This window comes from Erigeron canadensis, unplaced genomic scaffold, assembly GCF_010389155.1.
Source record: "Erigeron canadensis isolate Cc75 unplaced genomic scaffold, C_canadensis_v1 Conyza_canadensis_unscaffolded:108, whole genome shotgun sequence".
NCBI lineage: Eukaryota > Viridiplantae > Streptophyta > Magnoliopsida > Asterales > Asteraceae > Erigeron > Erigeron canadensis.
The window spans coordinates 24,820-49,579 of NW_025215502.1; the positions used below are offsets into that span (position 1 = coordinate 24,820).

Here is a 24,760-nt window from a genome sequence, read left to right on the forward strand (position 1 = left end):
ATTAAGATGTTTGCATGGCCGTGCCCAAATAAATCCAGATTGTTCTCGATTATATTTGGTAATCATTAATTAGTTATTAAATGAGAAACATAATCGTTAAATGATGAAATGATCTCGATCCATATTTATATTTAACAAAGGTATCTGAACAAAGGGATAAGAAATGCCTTGACCATTTAAACAATACTTAAATGTTTTCGGGAGCATTGGGGTGTTGCTAGACGCTTACCAATGTTATTACCTTCATTCGTTACGAGCTCAAGTGGGAGCTGTTGGAATATGATCACGTAAAATGAACGTATGTCCGAAAAGTATTTAAGCCTACGGGGTCACACCTCAACGTGAATGTAACTATAAATTAATTAATATATTAAATGTAATTTATTGATTAATTTGATCACGAAAATCTAACGGAGGTTCGTTAAAAGAGTTAAAAGTTAACGGTACTTAATTAACGGACTTAACGGAGAAGAGTTGGAATTATGAAACAATTAGGAAACTCCTCTAGATTGTTCTATAGGGGGCCGGTCGACTAGGGTATCAAAAACCCTCCAAGACTTGGTCATTAAGTTTCCTAAACCTATAAATATAAACCTATGTTAATTGGTTTTTCACATAATTAAATCCATAAGGTTTTCTCTCCTTTTTCTCCTCTCTCTCTCTCGGCCGAATATCAAACCCAAGAGGGTTTTGATTTTCGGTTAACATAGCTAGGAAAAAGGGTTTTCGGGTTTAAGCAAAGGGTTGTTCGTGATCAAGTACTAGCATACATACGTTCCACCGTTGAGTGTGCAATCGTAGAGAGGTTAAGTTAAACCTTATTCTTATCTCTCCATAATAAGGTACAAATTCTATTCCTTGGTTAATTATTTAAACTACATAGATCTTGTCTTCCGTTGCGTGCTTTGTGATTTGTTGTGATAATTAGTTATAAAACCCAACATTTAGAAGCCAACTCATAGCACAATTTTGAACAACTCATTCAAAATTTTCAGATACAACATTTGCCGAATGTAAAAAATAAGAAATAAATGGCCTATGAAAATTTGGACCATTTCTCGATTTGTGCGTGTCATCCTTGCGCAGGGGCCATGCTAATTTTCTCTGTACCGTTCCAATTGTATCGGATGTCCCCGAAGGGACAAATCCACAACGAAACATGTGACCATTTATTTATTCATTGCCCCTTCTCGGATTCACTCTGGTCACTTATCCTGGATTGGTGCAACCTCCCGCTTTACAAACCATCAAACATTAGAGGGCTCCTCGAGACACATGAGTCACCCATCGTCAATCCTACAAAAAGAAACTACATCCATCTGATCATTCTCGTCTTTTGTTGGGTAATCTGGAAGTCCAGGACTGATTGTATTTTCTCGAACAAGCTTCCAAGTCTGTGCTTTGCCATGATCGAAGTCAAAAGAACAAGTTTCCTTTGGATCACCAATAGATCATCCATCCCGAATATTGACTGGCTCAAATGGTGCTATTTTAGATTCTGATCCCCTGTATAATGTTGTTTACTCATGTCCCTTTGTTTGTGTTATTTGCACTTTCGTCTTTATAATCTAGCTTCTCGCTAGTTTTTATTCATCAATAAAATACCCAGTTTGAATGTTAAAAAAAAAAAAAAAATTGGCCTATGAAGATAAATGAACCACTAGAATTAATATATTCCCAAAGAATTAAGACTGCACAAAGCCATAGGTATCAACTATCAAGTATTTTTGTTGTGCCTTTTTCCCTTTCCTATCCAGAGTTGTTTTGAAACTATAACCTATAATGACCCGATGATTATATCTAGACATAATATAATGTACTTATTAATCTGGTTATTGTATCCATTTGAATGAAGTATCTGAGATATGTGTGCTAACTAAAAGAAAGTTAATGAAGCCATGATCAAGATGACCAAAACCACCATAGCAGGTCGAGGACTGGTGAAATGTGATGATGAGGACCGTGGTGGTGATGGTGACGGTGATGATTCTGAATCTTCATGATGGTCATATGGCTTGATTTGAATGTTAAACTTGCAATGACCCGTAGACGGGTCTTTCTGAACTTCAGTGGCTATTCCACCGAAATCACAGCTAGCTTTCGACTGGTTTGCCACTTGGAAGAAAGTGTTTATTGCATAAGACGTCTTGTCAGCATCATGAAGTCCACTACATGATCCACCATCAGCAAATGCACTACAGTCTGCACGGTCACAAGCATAAGTCATGCTCTCATTGAGTTTCTTCTTGTCATGAGACTCGTGTTCCTTCAGAATGCACCATTTCGTAGATTGATACCCGACGTTTTTGGCTCCTACCAATGTCTTGTTATTGTCCTTTCCAGCTAAGCTTGTTTCAAACTTTGGCTGACCAGCATAGTCAAAGATACCCCAATGTCGCTCAAAGTCACCGGGAAGTATGCTTTTTTTATCTTCATCTAACAGTCCAAAGAGGTACACTTCTATATGACCTGGGCGCAAATGTGTCCCATTATTGCCTGCTAGTCGTGGCAACAACCCGTTATAAAATCGTGAAGCAAGGGAGGTGTTGGCCCATTTATTTCCATCAGTGGGCCAACCTATCTCCCCAACCACGATAGGCATGTTCTCGTGACCAATTTGTTTCAAAGCTGATACACAAGTGTCATAGTTTGCATCAAACACATTTGTGTACTTGTAGTTTCCATCTTGGACAACACCATCACCGTCAAAAAATGCATAATCGATAGGAAAACCAGCATCACCCAATGTAAGGCTCAAGAATGGGAAGATATTGACAATAAATGGAGCCTTGTTCTTTGCAAGGAAATCCACTATATCTTCGACCTCATCAGCAACATCGGGACGAAAAATACCTGCAGACGGCACAGCCCTCCATGGTGGGGACATGTAAACGTCCCCATTGAATGGAACCGAGGCCTTGATTTTATCTCCAAGTTTTGCATCATCAAGGGCATTTTGGATATTCTCCAATGCTGGTCGTGTTGAGTTGAGGAACATATCTTTATAGTCCTTCAGAAACGGCTCATTACCAACAGCTACACTCCTACAACATGATAGATTATGTGTTACTAGATTTATAAAGTGACTCCAAAACACACGTGATACAAAACGCTTGAGATCTGGTGGTAACACACGACATTAGATCTGATCTCGTTAATACTAAATGACGTTAATCAATAGATGCTAGGTGACGGTAATAATGTGGCTTGTGTACTAAACAGAAGTTTGTTAAGAGGTCACAATTTACGTTATCTTGACTTTATTGTCAACATATCTGACGACGTTTTTCTTGACCCATGTTGCAGCATTTATCTTTTCGGTCAACTTATCGAGTTCAACATTCTTAACACCCACCATGACTTCAATATCAGTGTCTGCCAAAGCATTTAGGATGTTTGGATCCGCATCAAACAGCTTGACCTTCGTAAATCCATTGTCTTTCAACATCTGAACCACCGTGTCAGGTGGTAGTTGATGCGAAGATTTGGTACCCCAATTCACACCCAAACTTTCAACATCTGAAGCAAAAATGCTCAACACGAGTGTACATACAATCAAGAGATTTGCAAGATTCAAATGTCTTGACATTTTTTCCCCTGCCATTAAGACCAATTTTTCAGTAATGAGACCATCATACAGAGTCTAACAATATAACATATGCATATAAACTTAAATAATGACGTAATAACATACACCACCATTGATCAAGATACGGACGAAATGACCAGATCAAAGACCGGCTAGAGAGGGTCAAGCAAAATCAAAGCTCCAACGAGCCACACTTGAAACTCAGCAAATGGTTTGATCAAGAACCAAGGGAGTAGCTTGATCCTTTAAGCCTAGTTTTTCTAAGTTTCATGTTAGAAAGGTATTTCCTTTGAAAGTGGTTCTTAAATGTCCATTTTTAACACTGTAAACTGAACCTTTTAAAGAAGCAGGAATAGAGAATTAACAATCTGAACTCTACATAAGCTTAACATAATGACGCAGCACGCAGGTTCTCCTAACGCAATGCACATTTTATCATTTCTGTATGAACAAGCTACAAAACGCCAAAAAAACACCAAGGCGGTAGGCAAAGTAAAACATACAAAATTTAATCGCCCTGTTCTCGGTGGCACGACCAACACCATGAGATTCTGATACTAGCCAGACTAGTGAGTGAATTAGGGTGGAAATCAAAGGTTGTCTATCACGTTGAGGACATCAAATTATCGATCACAGCTAACAATAGGAAGACTTTACGAGAATTGTTATATAAAAGCTTCTACTCCTTTTTTGCCACCAACACTTGCCCTTAAAGTTTGGGACAAAGATCCAAAAATAATGCCTTTAGTCTTTTAGAAGCCCTTCTATATTAGGAAATTTGTTCAACACCAAGACAAGGTCAAAGTTAAAACCTTTTTAGTCTGCATACAAAACATGTATTGTATGCAAGTTTAGATTGTCAGTCTAATCAATGAACTCAGCATTATGTTGCAAATTGCAATAATAGCATTATTTGACATAAGACTAACTTTTCCAAAAAAAACTCACATATTGTCAAAGAAAAGTGGGTTTCCACATTTCTGTAATACTTATACATTGTACTGCAACTATTTGGAATCTGGATAGAACTTAAAGATGCAATATTGAAATCAAATAGAGGAAACCATAAGCTGGAAAATGGATGTAAAACTATTAAGTTTCAGGAAAAATTTCGATAAACAAACGTATCATCAAACCGTAAATCACCAATGAGATCTCACAAAATGACAATAATTTATGTATCTACAGGAAAAATGAAATCTACAGAGAGCAAAACATGAGAATGAGAGCGTATACAAAAAGGTAAATCGATGCACGGGTAGCCGATGAGTATGTTCCAACGATCTGAATGTTGAACCTGCACGTGTCAGTTGAGATGTTGAGTGTTGTCGGCTTAGCCAAACCTTGAAAGTTGCACGCCATTTCATCTTGATTTTGCACTTGATAATACGCGTTGAATGCATAAGAAGCATTAGCATTCGCATCCAACCCGTTACACGATGAACCATACCCGAGAGGTGTACAATCAGAAAATGTACAAGCAAAGTCAATATTCTCCCCAAGTTTGCTCAAATCTTTTGCATCCGGGTTAAATTGACACCACCTCTTCTCTTGATACCGCACATTTTGGGCTGGTACTAATTGCCCATTTTGGCCTCGACCCGAGATGTCCATTGCAAATTTCGGTTGCCCATCATATCTAAAAATCCCCCAGTGACGTTCAAAGTTCCCTGGGGCAATGCTCTTAGCATCCTCATCAATGAGCCCAAAAAGGTAAACTTCAATCGCACCAGGTCGAAGTGGGGTCCCTTTATTCGAGCCAAGGCGAGGCATAAGCCCATTATAGAACCGATACGCCATGTTTATGTTGGCATTCTTGTCTCCATCAGTGGGCCACCCAACCTCACCGACTATAATAGGCATATCACCATAGCCTGCTACCTTCAAAGCCGATACCAGAGTGTCGTAATTGGCATCAAACACGTTGGTGTATTGAATCCCATTATCAACAACAGGCTGGTTTACACCATCAAAGAAAGCAAAGTCAATCGGGAAATTGTCGTTTCCATAAAGACTTAAAAATGGGTATATGTTAACTGTGAAGGGTGCTTTATTTTGTGCTAGGAACTGGACTAGTTGGACCATTTGGTCATTGATGTCAGGCCGGAATCGACCTGCAGAAGGCACCGGGTTGTCGGTAGGTGATCCGTATACATCAGCATTTGAAGGTACAGTAGCCTTGATGGTATCACCATGCCCGGCCTCATTAAGGGCATTTTGGATATTCTGAAGGGCCGGGAACGTTGTTTTCTGAAATGATCCATTGTACGCTTTCAAGAACGGCTCGTTCCCGACTGCAACGTATCTGTCAAGATAGCACCAAAACCATTAGCAAATCCTGCTCAAGTCCTAAACCCATAACCAAACAGAAACAAAATAGTTTCCATTTTAATAACTAGAATACATTACTCTATGCAGAAAATAATATTTTTAAACAGAAACATACTGAAATAAAAAGTACAAAAAAAGTGATAAATCAATAAACAAAAAATATAAGCTGATGTAGTAAGCATGATGAGATCCGTAAATTTTGGAAGTTGCTTAAGCAACAATATATAAACACATGATTTAAATAAAAATATCAATGCCCTAAAGTGATGCACTATTGTCACTACAATTTACAACTTCTAAAACGTATATAGACAACCTTTTTGAAAAACAATACTACTTATTTTATCACTAGATTTAGAACCAAAATAATCATAAAGTAATATTCCACATACAGGAAAAGTATTATTGTGTGACCGTTATGAAAATACTAATACCATTAATCGCCATATTACAACTCCTAATGCATTATAGTACAACTATGCAAATCACGAAACTTAAAGCAACACTCTGGCCACAGATTTCTCTAGTGTAGTAGTCTCAAATCCAATGTTCATGACAAAGAAAAAAAATCCAGTCACATGTACAAGATCTTAAGCATAACTTACAACCTCTCGTATTCCCATGGCCCATACCTCTAGATTGATTTATCAAAAAATATATAGTAACCTTTATCAATATCAATAATACAACTTTTTAAAGCACAAATTCACAACATTCCCACCTCCTAAAGCAAAACCATAAACAAGTAAATATGATACATCAAAATAATTCTAGCCAATAATTTCATACCTTTTTTATTGTACATAAAATCTCATGATTCACAAAAATTAAATATTTTTAAGGAAATAACTTAAATAAAAAAATTAACTTTAAACCACTATATTTAAGTCTAAGATAGTGACTAGTCATTCCCAAATAAGGTAACTAAATCATTTTGTTATCTATTACACACACACACACACATAGTAGCTGCATACATAACACAACTAGTGAAGCACAAAGTACAAGCAATAAAGCTCAAGTTACAACTTACTTGATATTTACCCCACCGTTAAAAGCATAACGAGTAACATTCCTTTGAACAAATTTCTTAGCTCGCCCATAATCATTCATAGCCAAAAGTTGATCATTTGGAATCGCAATCATAACTTCAATACCTGAACCTGCCAAAGCACTCATCGTTGACTGTTCAGCATCAAATAGTTTGACTTTAGTTATTCCATTATCTTTCATCATCTGCACCACTGTTTTTGGATCCATCTTGTGTGTTGCCATAGTCCCCCAGTTTACTCCCAGCCCCTCTACTTTTATACTTGTCCAAAACAGGCCCATCAAGATTACCAATATTACGCCTTTTACCCCTGACATTTTTTTTTTCTTGAATCTGATCTTGTGGGTCTTATCTTTTTTGGAAAATATATCTGGGTTTTGGTGGGTTTTTTCAGATATGAGGAAAAATCTAAGCTTTTTATAGTTTTTGACTGTGTATTTAAGGTGAATAATTGGTTTGGCGGTTGAGAAAATAGGGGGTTTAAAAAGGGGCGATTTTTTCTGGGGTTAAAAGTGAGATCGTGGAGATATGTGTATGTATATGTATTGAAGGTGTAAAAGTCGGCAAAAATAGAGATAAAGTCGGTGTGTGTGTGTTATTGATGAAGGAGAACAAGTGATTCTTAAGAAAAAGAAAGGAGAGGAAAGTGTGAATGTTTAAAAAGGGAGAAAGGAATTTGAAATTTGATGTAAAACGAACGTTAGATGATATATATTTGTTTAATTATGCAAAATAGTAGTAGAAATTGGAAAAAGGTTTCAGATATTTGTGTGTGTGTGTATTTAATTCGTTTTAATTAAAGTAATTAAGTTAGTTGTTTTGAGTTTGAATTCAAGTTATACTATATTTTACACATGTCGACTTGCTCGATAATATTGATTATTATTCATTTATTTTCTTTATATATCCAACGTACAATTTTAAGGGGTGTTTGGTTTATGGAATGTTAAAGAATTTATTAGAATTGAAATGTTGAATTTCATTCATGAGCTTGTTTGGTTAGGAAAATATTGGAATTGGAATTCAAAACTTTCCTACAAATTCCTTAAAACAAAGAATTTCCAATTCATTCCCTAAACCCATGGAAAGTTTTCAAATCTAATGGAATTCAATCAATTTGACAAAAAAAGCCCAACCTATTTGTTCTCTAGCATCATGATTCTGACGACATCAGCTCCCTTGCTGTCGCTAACCACCGCTATGGCATCCACCGCCACCAACTACCACCATGGCAGCCACCGCAACTAACCCACCGTCGCTAATTAAAACCGGCCCTGACCATCATCTCTGTTGGACTAGACCCATCACCAACCACAACCGCTAATAAAACCGGCCCTGACCAACCACAGCCACCGCCGACCACCGCCACCAACCACCCAACCCAGTACCGTCGTGTGTTTTTTTTTCTCCTTTTAATCTGATTGAATGGACACGTCTTGTTTCTTAAACATGAGATGATTTTGAAATTTAATTAAAAAATGATTCTAGTTTGCCCATGGAGTCATGGGTGTATGAGAGTGGTTCAAAGAAAGACGAAAAAAAGTCATAGTGAAAGAGACAAATGTAAAATGCTTTTATATTGACATGGGTATTGGTAATCTACCAAGGGTTATTTTGTCATTTACATATGATATGTCTTTTATTTTAGGGATAATGACCTGTGAGTGTAACTGACTAAGCCAAAATGTCTATGTAATATAACCATCTTTAAAGTCGTATATGCAATGCAACGAAAAACGTATTTGTGTCTATGTAATGCATGTAACCGGCTAATTTATAGGTTACCGGTCACCAATTTTTTTCCTTTTATTTTTATAATAAAAACCCTCAAATTTTCTTTTCATCTTCCATCTAAATTCTTTTTTTTTTAAAGAAGCAGATCTCACAAGATCTATCTACCCAAATCAAAATCAAAACCCAACATATCTAATCTTCATTATATTTCACAAATCCATCCAGTCAAAATATATACTCACACAACCTAATCGAATATATACATATCATACTGAAGAATGATATATATATATATACATACCAAATCGACAAACACATAAGACCACCGCCATGGTATAATGGTGGCTGGAGGTTAACAAGACCAACACCACTGTCACTCACTGTTGGTTGGAGATCTCATTGTTTTGTTAACATTTTTGTTTTCCGGCGAGCTCCTTAGCGGCGGTACGACTTCAAGTCTCGTTCTCCGACGAGTTTTACGGTTTATAAATTGTGTACAATTGGTGATATAGTGAGATATATGTATGTGGATCTGGGAAAACAAAGTATAACATGATTACATGAAAGAAAATAGATATAGATTGGAAGTGGGATTAAAACTTTCTTTCGATCAGACCTACATCACAAATTGATTCATTTCTGTATCTTTCAAGAATCTTCAAATGCTTAATGAAAGAAAACCTAAGTTCCCAACTACAAATCTCTAAGATATATGTATATGTATTTATTGAAAGAAGATGGGATTGAATCTCTAAGATATATGAGTTGTTTGGAGTATTAATTTACATTGTGACCGACAACTGGTATGTTAGCCGGTTACATGCATTACATAGACACAAATACGTTTTTCGTTGCATTGCATAGACGGCTTTAAAGATGGTTACATTACATAGACATTTTAGCTTAGTTAGTTACACTCACAGGTCATTATCTTTTTATTTTATTTTTAATATTCCATTAAATTCTATCAACCAAACACATCATATATTTTAAAACTTTCCAATTTCTATAAATTCCAATTCCTTTAATAAATTCCAATTCCTTAAAAAACATTTGGTGAACCAAACGCCCCCTAAATCTTTTGCACCGGAATTCATTTTTAATAATATCACGTTAGTTTTTATCCAACGTACAATATCGACTCAATACAAATTAAGTTTATACCAATTGATTGGTTTCAAGATTTCAATGACATGAAAATTGCAACCATCAAATCTGGCTTGTATTCGAGAATATGACATGAGTTTGTTTTTGTGTTTTTGTTTTTAGGAATCAAAGAGTGTGAGGGACAAATATCATATTTTCATCCCAAAACCAGACATTTAAAAGTTATTAATTATAACTTATAACAGAAATGAAGCCAAAATTTTAGGTCACGGGTAGACAAGCAATGTACAAATTACTAATACATGTGTAATAAAAAATAGACTAGTAACTTTAGATTGAGCTCGAATAATCCATGAGATATTAAGTGTATGTTTTATTAGGTGGCTTATTAGTATTGGATGACACTAAGTATGGTCAATGGTCACGACTTGAGGCTACCATGCCTAGAGGCAACACCGTCGTCAACACTTAGGCATAGGCTAGACATGATGAGTTTAGGCATCAAATATCGGAGTGTCATGAGGAATGACAAGGGATAATCCATCTATTGGCAACAGATATATTGATGGAAAATTGGACTTTTTGGCATTTTGAAAAAAAATATATTCAAACCTTTTCCCTTATTTAAATACATCCTTGCATTCAAACATACACACATTTTTTAAAAAAAATAACTACAACACTTTTACTTAGACACTACTGGAGTTAATCAACGAACATATCCGAATTTCGTTGTACAAAGAGTTTTGGTAAGTGTATTTACTCTCAAATAACTTGTTTATGTTATTACAAGTCTTTGATTGTTAACTAGTTACAAAACTTGGTCAATTATTGGTGTTCTTGAACATTTATGGCAAAAATTAGGTTTTCAAATAGGATCTTGAGATTTAGGAAGTGGGTTTTAAATTAGAGTTGATATTATGGCTTTCCTAAAGCATCTCGCGTCGCGAGGATGGTTGGTCGCGTCATGAGGCTTGCTTAAACTCGAAAATTTGTGTTCAGGTGTAATTCTCACGCCGTGATATCCTGCTCTCGCGCCGTGAGACACTGCAGCTAGGTCAATTTCAAACGTTCATAACTTTTGAACCGTAAGTTCGTTTTCGACTATTCAAGTGGCCATGAAAGCGTAATTGAGTCTACTTTCCAATGGCATAGGCCTCTGAGTCCAAAACATAGTTTGAAAAATTCAAAAGTTTTGATTAAGCAACAGTGGTCATGTCTCGACTAGTCATTGTGAAACAAAACGTAATGATTCCACCTCGGTTTGATCAAAGCCTTATAAAATGGACATAATAAAGCTTTTATAGTAATATTAGGTCAATATTGATAGAACCTTACCTCTTGATATTCTTTAGGATTAATGTAATACGTGCATGATATGTTTCAGCTATCGTGAACATCGGTTCTACTTCCTTTCATCTTGGGCTTGTTATTGGTCATTACAGGTGAGTTCTGTAGCTCCCTACTCAGTTGAGATTCGGGTTGAAAAGTGTACACATACGTGCTTGTTTGATTGTTTGGTTGATTTGATTGACAATTTATTGATTGTTTGGTTGACTTTAGCGTATGATGGTGATATTATGATTTATTTATGATAGTTGTGCCTACATGGAAGTCCGTTATACCTTCAAATGGTTCTAGATGTGGTGGGGAGGCTACGGGTGACCCTATATATAAGCATCTACAACTTAATGAAAGTAAAACCCTCCAAAGTGTATGCACGTGTTGTTTTGATGGAATTGATGAATATTGAGATTGTGTTTGAAATGAGCATATACGCATTGTTACACTTGATTTGTGCGGTACACATGCAAGCATACACTTCTTGATGCATTGATGACGTGGTTGATACACATTTGATATACATCATGACTTTTGCATACATATGATACATGATTTGATTTTGGCATTACTTGTGTTCATTCATTACACGTATTTGCTTTACATCGTATACTTATATGTCATTTGGTTAATTATACATTCGTTTATGATTATGTATTGTGATTAGGATAGTTGTACATACATGGAAGTCGATTATGCCTTTACAGGGTTGTAGATATGGTGGGAAGGCTGCGGGTGACCCTATATATAAGCATATATGATTCGATGAAAGTAGAATCCTCCGAAGTATATGTACCATGTTGTTTCGGTTGTTGGTTGATTGTTTGATTTGTGGTTAGAATTGGGGAAAACGATTTATGGGATTCGGTTGGTGGACTGTGATGAGATTGAAATAGACACTTACACTCATACGTCCATGGTGTGAGACGCACACAGACTCGGAGTATATAGACGTGTATACATCGATGATTTTGAGATGCCACATTGGTCATTGAGATGACATGTGAGTATCGTTGCATTGTGCGGGACGCACACAGACCCCAAGTATGTAGTCGTCACACATACTTGCATTTGATGATTGTTGTGAGACATACATGATATACACTCACACATTGATTGGTCATGTCTTATGCACTTATACTTTATGCATCCTTATTGCTTCGCATACTCATTGATGTTGACATTACTTATGCATATTTACGATACGTGTCTCTCATCATTGTTGATACATTGTGGGCTTGTTATGTAACGAGGTTTACTCTCGATTTACCTATCTTGGTTGACTTTGTGCCTTATAAAGGTTACCTGTAAGACATTACTTAATTTTCTTTGACGGTTCCTTATGAACCATCCCTACGAACTCAACAACCTAGTGTTGACCTTGTTTAGTACACTTTTCAGGTTATCTTGTGAATCCAAGACGTGATGGTTGATTGATGCTTGTGCTAGGACTTGGGCTTGGATTTACATGGATCCAGGATTCATTCGCCCTATTTTATGCATTTGTATTTGATTGTTGATGTTGGATTCACTGAATCCCTTTTTATTTATATAGTTCATGTTCTACGATAATCCCATGCATACGCTATATCTTTTCGATAATATTTCGAGCCTAGCTCGGAGTGTTACAAGCATACACCGTGGTTAGGTCTGTGATTAACGACATATAAGCTCAAAAGTTTGCTCACCTTGTCGAAATTCATGAACGACGTGCGCACCATAACGAGCTCGACGTCTAGTACGTTACATAACTGCAACAGCTCCTAGTTGGACCAAACACTTCAGCAACTTACCGCCGTCGAAGTCACATTAGCTAGGACGCTTGAACACTCTTTATTTTTGCAAGGTAGCGTCAGCGAAGTAGACCCGGGAGAGGAATACGGGACTCCCGCTGGGGAGAAGATGAACTCCCGTGAACACTATGAATACATCCACCGCAATGACGGTGGCAGTGACGTGGACTTTGATGATTCGCAGTTTGGTTGGCGCTAACTTCTTTGTTCAGTTTTAGGATCTAATGTTTTAATTTAGTAGGTTTTTGAATTTTTTTAAGCATGTTTTAAATGAATGCAATGTTTATCTATTTAATGTTTAATAATAAAACTATTTAAAAAAAAATTGGTAACTTTTGGCAAGAATTTGACACTACACCATCAATTTTGGCTGGTTTTTGGCAAGAATTGACTCTTTTTTTTTTGGCAACAATACGTAGCACTTTACTATTGGCTGAAAAGTTGCCAAAAGTTATCAAAGAGCCAATTTGTGGCTCTGCGCCCCTAAGTTACTGATGTGTGAAAATCTAGTTAAATTAAATTCCTATAAATACTCCGAATCGTTTACCACACACAATCGGGCAGTGGACTCGTTCGTATGTAATATAGATTGAAGTAAAGGTTCGTTCCACGGAGACTAATAAGAGTTAGCGAGTTTAAAGTAAATTAAAAAGAGTTTGGTTTTTAAAGACGCCACGTCATATTGATTTTAAATTGAAAGTTAGTTGATTGAAAGAGTTAGAAATTCCGTAGAACTTATCGAAAAGAAATTTGTTTTAAATCAAATAGGATGAGAAGATCATCCACTTCGACTCCATGATACACATTATTTAGGTTGCATACATTTGAAGAAACAATTCAATTATGTTGATTTTATAACCGAGAACTAACAAAGACTCACCCCGTACCCGTCAAGTTTGTTACTTTATTAAATTCTCTTAATTAACTAGTTCCATTACTAAGACCGGTACCCCAAGACGCCTTTCATAACTTTCCTAGCCAATTAATTGTTTTGGTTATTAAGATAACAATTGTGTCTATTGATTGTACCCAACCATTAACCCGTTAACCCTTATTAACTATCAATTACTTCCTACCGTACCCGTCATAGAAACAATTGCTTCTAACCAAGCAATCAAAATAGCTTCTACACAACCTAGTTACCACTGAAGTTATGCAAAAACTATCCGCAATTGAGAGTTAAATAACAAAGAATTAATAAGCTAAGATTACGACACAACGTTAAATCAAATCAACTTGAATTCAAAAGATTTATGCAACCATTATTCAATGTATCACTTCATCTCAGTGGATGACGAATTATTTAGCTACTCATAATCAAAAACAAAGAACAAAGAGTAAAAATATAGAAGAACATATTGTACCAAAGTGTAAAAAACAAGTAAACGCTAAGAAAATCGACAACCGAATGCCTTGGAGATCACGAACAACCCTTAGACCTTGATGGATGAAAAAGCTGCTAAGAATACCCCCAAAGAACCCTAAAGTCGACTAGAAGTGATTGTGTGTCGAATGGGAGGGTTATGGCCTTGTATTTATAGAGTTTGCAAGAGGTCTTCACAAACCGACCTACAGGTGCGACGCACCAAGCTTCAGGTGCGGCACACCTAGCCTTGTTACCAAATTTGAAGCTGCCCGATATGCGACGCACCATAGGGTTGGTGTGTCGCACCTCCCTGCTTTCCAACTTCTTCCAAGTTTCTGAATAGAAAATGCTCCGCACCTCCTTACATGGTGCGACGCACCAACCTTGTTTTCAGCCAAAACTTGTAATTTCCATTCCATCTTCACTCGTATGCGTCCACGAACCATCCCAATGCATCTTAAAGTCTTCCAACAGCTGTTTCTAACCATTTAACCTGTTCTAAGCTTGAAATCACTAGCAACACCATCAAAGCATCGAATATACATATAATTTACACATAATTAAGCTTAAAACGTCTTAGAAACGATATGGGAATATGGATATAAATAGACATATCAAATCCCCCTCATACTTAAGCCTTGCTTGTCCTCAAGCAAATTCAGATTTCAAAACATTCATTCCCTTGGTTCTCAATTGAAAAACATGACATTATTCCAAAAAGAAGCAAAACCATAAGAATAGTTAAGCAGTTTTAATCTTAAATGAAAAAATTGAAATGTTTGACAATACTTGAATGATCCATAAGCCTCGAAAACACGACTAAGCACTTTAATCAAATGAAAGAAGAACATCTCAACTAACTTTCTCCAACTAACAAACTATTGGGTTGAAATATTGTATCAATCACTCGAAGCCTAGTCGTGATGCATATATTTTAACCATAGGCTTGTAATAGAATCGTCCCTATGTCGCCATGGCACAAGCACCATATAACGTCTATCAAAAGATGTAAATAACACGGTTGTAATGTACAAAGGCTTACAAGGGTCATTAACAATGTGTATGGGAATTTGAGGATATAATTGGTGTTAAAAAGAAATAACACAAAGTTTAACATATAGTCTAGTCCAACACAACCCATATCACTAGTTGCCATCTATCCACAAACCAAAATACGTTCTCCCGACATTACTCCCCAATAGAATGATAAAAACCGACACCATTGTGGTGTATGACCTTCTAAATGACTTCTAACCACCATAACATACCAATGTTAGCTTTAACGAACTTTGCTAACTTCAAATGAAGATATAAATAATTTAAGAACCTTTTGTTGGTTTAAACTTATGTACCAACTTTCAATTTGCCAAAGATTAGGGAAATACCAATTGATAGTCCAAGTTCTTCTTTGTCTTTTTTTTTCCATTTTTTCATTCTTTTCATTCTCTTTTTTTTTTCAATGAACTACTTTTACCCTATCTAATTAGTATCCCCTTTTTACAATTTTGAAATACATTGACAAATCATAACTCTTACTAATTAGAATAATCTAGACTTGATCCATAATCATGACGACATCAATTTACCCCCAATAGAGAATACACCAATCCGACACAACCAAGACAACCCCAAACCATCCAACTAGCATAGGCAACTAATGATCAACCAAGGATTTCAACTATCGGTATGGTGAGGATAGGTTACATATTTAAGTGGATTTAAAACAAATGAAAAGGCTAGGCTCAACAAGGTTTCTAACTGTATCTTGCACTAAAAATGAGTGCAAACAAGGGTTTAACAAAGGATATTCACTAACCAATGTGATTAGCTACTAAAACACATGCACATAAACATGGTTAAACAATGATAAATATAAACAAAGGGTGAATAAACAAAGAAAACGGGGTTTAATCCTAAATTTACCTCTTTATCATCTAACAAACTACGGGACGATCAACTAAGACAAGTTCTAGAATCAATGCAATCACCGGCACACTCATATCAAAGAAAGAAATGCGGAAATGGAATAAATTAACCTCAAACTTGCACATCATAGTTCAAAGCTCTAAAAGAGACTTTTACTTTCAGATAAATCCAAAAGCCTATGAGAGGGACAAATTTACAAGGCAACTAAACCAAAACCGTAACACCTATCAAATCTATAAATGAATCAAGATCTCACATATTTGGGTGTTTTGTGGTAGAGTGTGCTAGTCATGTTATCAATCCAGAAGGGATTTGCCTTAATGATCATTCAAAACACATTTCACAATTTAAAACAGTTTTACCAAAGGGAAATATAGTTCTATTACTTACTAATATGATTAATCCTATGTGACAAAAGTAATTAAACTACTAGGACAAACAATCAAAAGTTAAAAACCTATTCAATCTTATCAAAAAGAGTCTCAATTTCACCCGGCTTTTTCCTATTTACCTACCCCCCCATACTTGAGTTGTACATTGCCCTCATTGTACAATGAACTAATAAAAACTATGGGAAATAGGAAAAAGAAAATAAAAACAAAAGAAAAGAAATACGAAAACTTGCCGGATGTTGGTAAATGTTGGAATGCTAGGTAGATTCTTCACAATGAATGGGCGCTGAACTTACTGCCAGCATATGCATATGAATAACTCCTCTCCAAAAGCATAAAAACACAACCAAAAACAAACTCAACAAAAGAAACATTAGAATATTAGCTAAACGAAATAACCATCCAACCCCCCCATACTTAGCGTTTACCGTACATACCAAATAAACTAACCTAAATACGGAAAAGTAAAAATGTATTATTGCCAACCAAGGGCATTACAACCAAATCGAACATCAAATGTGCAATGTTTCAATACCATCAACCAAAGTAAACTAATAAAATCATGATGACTCAATGCCCACGGAATCCGGCACCGCCATCCAAACACCATAACATCCATAATCATCAAGGGTCGGGGAACACAGAAGGAACACTGTAAGCACCGTCAGGGTTACATTTAGCAGCAAACCAATCATCTCCTGGAGCAACATGGGGAGTACCCATACCCGTGTGCCCTCTAGTCTCGCCTCCACCCGGCGTGGAGTAACTAAAGAAATCGCCTCCATATCTAGGAGCACCGGTATACATCCCATAACCTGAAGTATGGGTAGCTGCATCAAACTCTAGAGGTCTATACGAGTATGTGTCCTGCTGATAACCCCGTGAGGGAAAGAGATAATCAAAAGTACCTTTGCTGGGAGGCACTATCTCATGAGGGGTAAAAGTAGGAATCTCAGGGCGCTCATCTTCATCAACTTGGTTGTACTGCTGCTGGTGAAACTGCTCATACTGCCTCTCCCACATCGGACGAAAGTGCTCTTGTTGACCAAGCAGTCGGTGAAGCATACTGTTTGTTGTTCGGGCATTATCGAGCAACATGTCCGTAGACCCTTGAAGACCAAAAACAGCCCCCTGCAAAGAAGAGAAATCAAAAGAAGATGAAGAAGAACCGGCTGCAAACTGAGGGACACTAGATCCATCATCCCTACGCCTCTTTCCCACTGGTCTTTGTTCTTCCGGTAAATCCCCCACAAAGACATCCCGACCATCTACCTCAAAAATCAAACCAAAGCTTATCAAATCATTGATTCCAAACCGACTACATGGAATCTTCACCAAACTTCTTGTGTTCCGATTTGTATCAAACCCCAACATCACAAAAATCTTGCAAATAAAATTTCCACAAACAAGCACACGATCCTTATGTGTGGCAAGATACTTTGCCAACACATAAGGTGCACAAGCAAAAGTGGAAGGAGAACCTTCATAGAACAACCGCATAAGCCATGCATCCGTTGGGGAAACCTTCTCATTATGATCATTGCGAACCAAGAAACAATGTGTAATCATCCGATGAATAACCTTCAAGATAGGTACCTGAATTTCGGATACCTTACTAACCGCCATGGCCAACTTACCACTTCCACCTATGTCAAACCAAAAATCCTTAGTCGTCTTATCATCATCAAAACCTGTAATGTCTTTATCAAACACACCTTTCCTCAAAAACTCATACGTATCCATATCATTCAACTCGGTTCCCGAAACCATCCCAGTTAGATAAGCAAATTCAGGCTTCGTACAATGCCTTTGAACTCCCCCTGCTCTAAAATGAATCACCTTCCTAGTATAGAAGTCCTCCCTTTTCAAATTCGAATCAACTCTTATTGTACACAAAAATTCGAGACACCATTCACGAACCGGTGTAATATCACAATTAAAGATATTCTCCCACATTCTATATGTCTTAATCTCACCATTGGCATTCCTACTCTTGCAAGTGATCATTTTCATAATCGGCTCCCTAATATTTAATTTCTCAAAATCACCCCAACTAACAACCTTAGGTTCCATAACATGCTTATAACGAAGATCTTGGAGACGATTCATATAATGAATTCTTTCGTTACCTGTAACTCCAGGGAACCGTAACCACTCATGTGGTTCAGCGGGGTGGGTTTTGGCACTCATTGTAAGCGCACTATCTCTGAAACGGTGGTTGTCATTCGGATCGGGTTCTCCAAAGTCATATCCACGCCTTATGCCCGGAACAAACTCCTCACTGCTACTGGAGCCTTCCACCCGCTTCCCTTTCTGTGAAAATAGACAAGAACAACAAAACAAGTAAGCATAAGTCACGAGAAACAAGAACGAACAAAAACAAAAATTTCAGACCACCTGGTGCGGCGCACCCCCATACTGGTGCGTCGCACCTCCTGCATTTAGAAATTCTCAACCCCCCGATATGCGTCGCACCCCACACATGGTGCGACGCACCTTCTTCAGAAAAAATCGTTTTATTTTCAAAACAATTCCAGAAATTTTATGAACAAACAAACAATCTTCCCTCTCTATTTCAAATACATGTCACTGTCAAAAATCTCCTTAACCATAATCAAAACAAGCAACATAAAATTACTCTAAATTAAAGCTATCAAACACTAATTTAAACATCAACATACCATCCTATCTAACATCCAAATTACTCAAGAACCCTAATTCGAATTTCTTCAAATTGAATGAAATTACCAGTTCATTAATAGTTCAAATGATGAAAAATACAAAACCCATTCAAAAGATTCAAGTAATTTTGTCTTAAACTTATTAATTTTGAAAACCACCTTTAATTCGGATTAGAGCAAGAACAATGGAAGAATACTTACCTTGGAGAACAATCCCCTAACCATCTTGAAAGAAATAAGAATAAGAAAGTGAAATTGGAATGTGATTTTAAAAATTGGAAATCCTTTAGAAAGCAAAGAAAGCAAGAAAACTAAAAGTGTGTGTGTTTTGTGATCGTCTCCAGAGGAAAGAAAAGAAAACAAATGGGTAAGCTTAACCTCCAGATTTTCGGCCCTACAAGAATCCAACCCCATCCAATAAGTCAATGCAAGTCAAACCGGGTCAAACTGGTCAAAACACTAGGTGGTGCGACGCACCCCCTCACTTGGTGCGGCGCATTTTCTATACAGAATCTGCCTTCTCCTGAAACACCACCAGGTGCGGCGCACCACTAACCAAACTTACCTTTCGCACTTACCTTGGCTAGTTATGACTTACCGTAACACTTTTGGAACACTTTGGAACCTGCACATCTCAACAAAAAGCTACAAAAACGAAAAATAAACAAAACTAAACTAACAAAACGAAAATCTTTTTGGTTTTTTCGATTTTTCAAATGTTTTTGGGTTTTTCAATATAAGGAACGAAAAATGAAATAAACTAAAATTAAAAACACACGGGTTGCCTCCCGAGAAGCGCTTAATTTATTAAGGAGTCTTTAGCTAGACTCACCTTCCCAATCATTTGTCAATTTCATAAAACGAAAGTTGATCCACCTCAACTTTCTTAACACACTCTTCTTCATTAAAAATCTTCAACCTATGACCATTGACAATAAACGTTTCCCCATTTCCCTTATACAATTCCACATACCCCGAAGGATAAACATGTTTAATGACATAGGGTCTCATCCATCTTGAAGTCAATTTAGGTTATTTCAATTTAAACTTTGAAATAAACAACAAGACTTTATCACCTACCTTAAAATCTTTCCTTCTTAACCTACGATCATGCCAAACCTTTGTTCTTTCTTTATAGAGCTTTGAATTTTCATAAGCATGCAATCTCAACTCATCTAACTCATGCAATTGTAACATTCTTAATTCACCACTTTCAATTAAATCCATATTACAATTCCTAAGAGCCCAATAAGCCTTATGCTCTATTTCTAAAGGTAAATGACATGTTTTCCCATACAATAACCGATAAGGTGTAATCCCAAGTGGAGTTTTGAATGCGGTCCTAAACGCCCACAATGCATCATCTAATTTCTTGGACCAATTCCTAGGATTATCACCTATGGTTTTCTCTAAAATTCGTTTTAATGCCCTATTTGTATTCTCTACTTGGCCACTTGTTTGCGGGTGATAAGAAGTAGAGAAACGATGATGAACACCGTATCTCTCCAACACCTTAGCAAGTTGGTGATTCGCAAAATGAGTTCCACGATCACTTATTAAGGCCTTAGGACAACCAAAACGACAAAACAATTGTTTCAAGAAATCTATCACTACCCTTGCATCATTTGTTGGCAAGGCCTTAGCCTCGGCCCATTTAGACACATAATCAACTGTCACTAAAATGTAAAGACACTTATTTGAAGGCGGAAAGGGTCCCATAAAATCAATACCCCAAACATCAAAAACTTCGCAAACCTGGATAAAGTTTTGAGGCATTTCATCTTTCTTTGTGATGTTCCCTTGACGTTGACATGCATCACAAGTATCCACCAAAGTTTGAGCTTCCTTGAAAATTGTTGGCCAATAAAAACCTACATCAAAAACTTTCTTACTAGTAACGGTTGGTCCATAATGACCACCGGTTGGCCCTTGGTGACATCCATCCAAAATCAAACGAGTTTCTCCACCCGCAACACACCTTCTAATCATTTCATCTGCACAAACACGAAACAAATAGGGTTCTTCCCAATAATAATGCTTAACATCGGAAAATAACTTTTTCCTTTGTTGATTTGTCCATCCTTTTGGAAGTACCCCTGCAACAAGATAGTTAGCAAAATCTGCATACCATGGAACGTTAGATTCAATACTCATTAAAGACTCATCCGGGAATGCATCATCAATATCATCCCCCTTAGGTTCCTCACGGTGAGGATCCTCTAACCTACTCAAATGATCGGCCGCCAAATTTTCAGCCCCTTTCTTATCCTTTATCTCAATATCGAACTCTTGCAAAAGCAAGACCCAACGTATGAGACGAGGTTTAGCATCTTGTTTAGCAAACAAGTACTTAAGGGCCGAATGATCGGTAAAAACAATGGTCTTACTAAGAACCAAATACGACCTAAACTTATCAAATGCATACACAACCGCAAGTAACTCTTTTCCAGTAGTGGTGTAATTTTGTTGAGCACTATTAAGAGTCTTGCTAGCAAAGTAAATAGGACAAAAATGATTACCTTCTCTTTGCCCTAAAACTGCTCCAACTGCAAAATCACTCACATCACACATTAGTTCAAAAGGTTGAGACCAATCGGGAGAAACCATAATGGGTGAGTGAGTCAAACAATCTTTCAACAAAACAAATGCCTTCAAACAATCCGAATTAAATTCAAAAGGCACATCTTTCTCAAGCAAACGAGTCATAGGTCGGGTTATCTTAGAAAAATCTTTAATAAACCTACGGTAGAACCCGACATGACCTAAGAAACTTCTAACACCTTTAACATTAGTTGGTGGAGGTAATTTAGCAATAACATCAATTTTAGCCTTATCTACCTCAATACCCAAACTAGACACCTTATGACCCAACACTATGCCTTCTTTAACCATAAAATGACATTTTTCCCAATTAAGAACAATGTGTGCCCGCTCACATCGCTCAAGCATCTTATCCAAGTTGGAAAGACACTTGTCAAAAGAGTCAACAAAGACCGAGAAGTCATCCATGAAAACCTCCATAGATGTTTCTAACATGTCTTGGAAAATCGTGATCATACACCTTTGGAAGGTGGCGGGAGCATTACACAATCCAAATGGCATCCTACGATAAGCATATGTGCCAAAAGGACATGTAAAGGTCGTCTTTTCTTGATCATTGGTGTCAATGGGTATTTGAAAGTACCCGGAGAAACCATCAAGAAAGCAAAAATACTCGTTTCCGGCTAACCGTTCGAGCATTTGGTCAATAAAGGGTAGAGGAAAATGGTCTTTACGGGTTGCATCATTTAACTTCCTATAATCAATACACACACGCCACCCGGTAACCGTTCTAGTTGGTACAAGTTCATTATTCTCATTAGTGACAACGGTCATTCCCCCCTTCTTTGGTACACAATGGACCGGACTTACCCATGGACTGTCAGAGATAGGATAAATAATACCGGCATCCAAAAGCTTAATTATCTCTTTCTTAACGACATCTTTCATATTCGGATTTAGCCTCCTTTGTCTTTGAACACTTGGTTTGAAATTTTCATGCAAATTAATCTTATGTTTACAAAATTCGGGGCTAATTCCGGGTATGTCAGTTGTATGCCAAGCAAAGGCTCTTTTATGAGCCTTCAACACAGTCATTAACTTACCTTTCTCATCATCCGAAAGTGATGATGATATGACAACGGGAAGAAGCGACTTACCTTCAAGGAATGCATATTCTAAGTGCTCGGGAAGTGGCTTGAGCTCCAAATCGGTTGGTGGATTGTCTACCGAAGTTTCAATCTTCAAACCATCCCTCTCAATTTCCTCAAAAGTCTCATCTTCCGGCATTGATTCATCCGCGCTTACCTCCATAATCTCTCTTACCATGTCCGCAACCATCACTTGTTCCTCTTTACTACAAGCAAGCAAAGCTTCTCCCTCATCCGTGTCCAAGAAACTCATCAATTCCATTTCCAAAACTTCGTCTTCTTCAATTACATCAATCCTAAAACAAGAATCATCGGTAGAATAAGGATGTTGCAAAGCTTTATCAATTGAAAACGAAATTCTATCATTTCCTATGCCTAATGAGATAATCTTATCCTTAACACGAATGATGGCATCGGCCGTATACAAGAAAGGTCGGCCTAAAATAAGAGGAACCTTAGCATCCTCTTCCATCTCAAGAATAACAAAATCGGCCAAAAAAACAATATGGCCTACTTTCACACACAAATTTTCCGCAATCCCCATGGGATATTGGAAAGAATGATCGGCGAGCCTAATGCTCATCCGAGTTGGCTTAAGAGCCGCTAAAGACAATCGCGTATAAACCGAAAAAGGCATCAAATTAATGCTTGCACCAATGTCGGCCAAAGCATCACAATTAAGCTTATCATCTAGAGAACAAGTAATGAGAAAACTCCCTGGATCTTCAAGCTTGGGAGGAATTTAGTTTTGCACAATCGCCGAACACTCCGCATTGAGGAAAGTAGCCTTAGCTTCCTCTAGCTTCCTCTTATCCGTTACAAGATCCTTGATGAACTTAGCATAATTCGGCATCCCTGAAAGCAAATCAACCAAAGAAACATTAATATGTACCGATTTAATCATGTCTACAAACTTACGGTATTGCTCCTTGAGCTTCTCCTTCCTCAATCTTTGAGGGAAAGGAATCTTCGGCTTGTATGGCTTGACTTGAGGCTCATCAATCGTTGATTTAGCTACCGGAGTAGTAGATGTAGATGGAATGGCCGGTGATTTCACGGCTTGGTTCAGCTCCATTACAATCTCTTCATCAACTTGTTCATCTTCTTCTTCATCCTCACTATCAACCTGCGTATGAACATTAGTAGCACTAGAAATAGGAGGAGAAATAGGAGAATTAACTACCTTTCCCGACCGAGTAGTAATGGCATTTACATGCTCATTCCTAACATTCGGGTGTTGATACTTATTACCTCCATCATTCGAACCGGAAGGCTTAGGATTTTGTTGGGTATTACTTGGCAATGAACCTTGTTGACGATTAGAATTACCCATTCTATCAAGCCTTACTCCTAAATCCTTGATCGCCGCTTGTTGACTTTTGATATTTTGATTCAACTTATCATTCAAAGAGGTGATGTCGGTTCGGTAGTTTTCATTCTTCTTGTCTTGATCAACCATGAACTTCTTCATAAGATCCCTAAGCTCGGCATTAGGATCAACAACCTCTACCGGTTGAACCGAAGGACCTCCTTGATTTCTTCCTTGCCATGAAGCTCCCAATGTGGACCTATAATTTCCTGCACCATTAGAATTAAAGTTAGAATTAGAATTACCTTGGTACCGGTTTTGATAAGCTCCATTCCTTTGAAATAGTCCTCGATTTGCAAACGGTGGTTGATATTGATTTTGAACATAATCAACTTCTTCGTTCCGTGGTGCCTTATCACAATCCTCCGTGTAATGCCTATCACCACAAATA

At 37.2% G+C, this 24,760-nt stretch overlaps 2 protein-coding genes and 1 non-coding gene across 3 annotated transcripts; all 3 read right to left on the minus strand.

The window, feature by feature from the left end:
* Positions 1 to 1,040: 1,040 nt before the first annotated feature.
* Positions 1,041 to 1,143, minus strand: LOC122584209. The gene has a single exon (XR_006321485.1). It is a non-coding gene; the product is annotated as a U6 spliceosomal RNA (small nuclear RNA).
* Positions 1,144 to 1,738: 595 nt separating this feature from the next.
* Positions 1,739 to 3,604, minus strand: LOC122584199 (glucan endo-1,3-beta-glucosidase 8-like). Its single transcript, XM_043756420.1, has 2 exons — positions 3,249 to 3,604; positions 1,739 to 3,044 (listed from the first exon to the last, which is right to left on the minus strand). The coding sequence occupies exons 1-2, from the start codon at positions 3,602 to 3,604 to the stop codon at positions 1,877 to 1,879; spliced, it is 1,524 nt and encodes a 507-aa protein (XP_043612355.1). The 3' UTR covers positions 1,739 to 1,876.
* A 1,094-nt stretch (positions 3,605 to 4,698) lies between these two features.
* Positions 4,699 to 7,645, minus strand: LOC122584202 (glucan endo-1,3-beta-glucosidase 8-like). Its single transcript, XM_043756423.1, has 2 exons — positions 6,954 to 7,645; positions 4,699 to 5,894 (listed from the first exon to the last, which is right to left on the minus strand). Exons 1-2 carry the CDS (start codon positions 7,286 to 7,288, stop codon positions 4,790 to 4,792), a joined length of 1,440 nt encoding a protein of 479 aa, XP_043612358.1. The 5' UTR covers positions 7,289 to 7,645; the 3' UTR covers positions 4,699 to 4,789.
* Between the last annotated feature and the right edge of the window lie 17,115 nt (positions 7,646 to 24,760).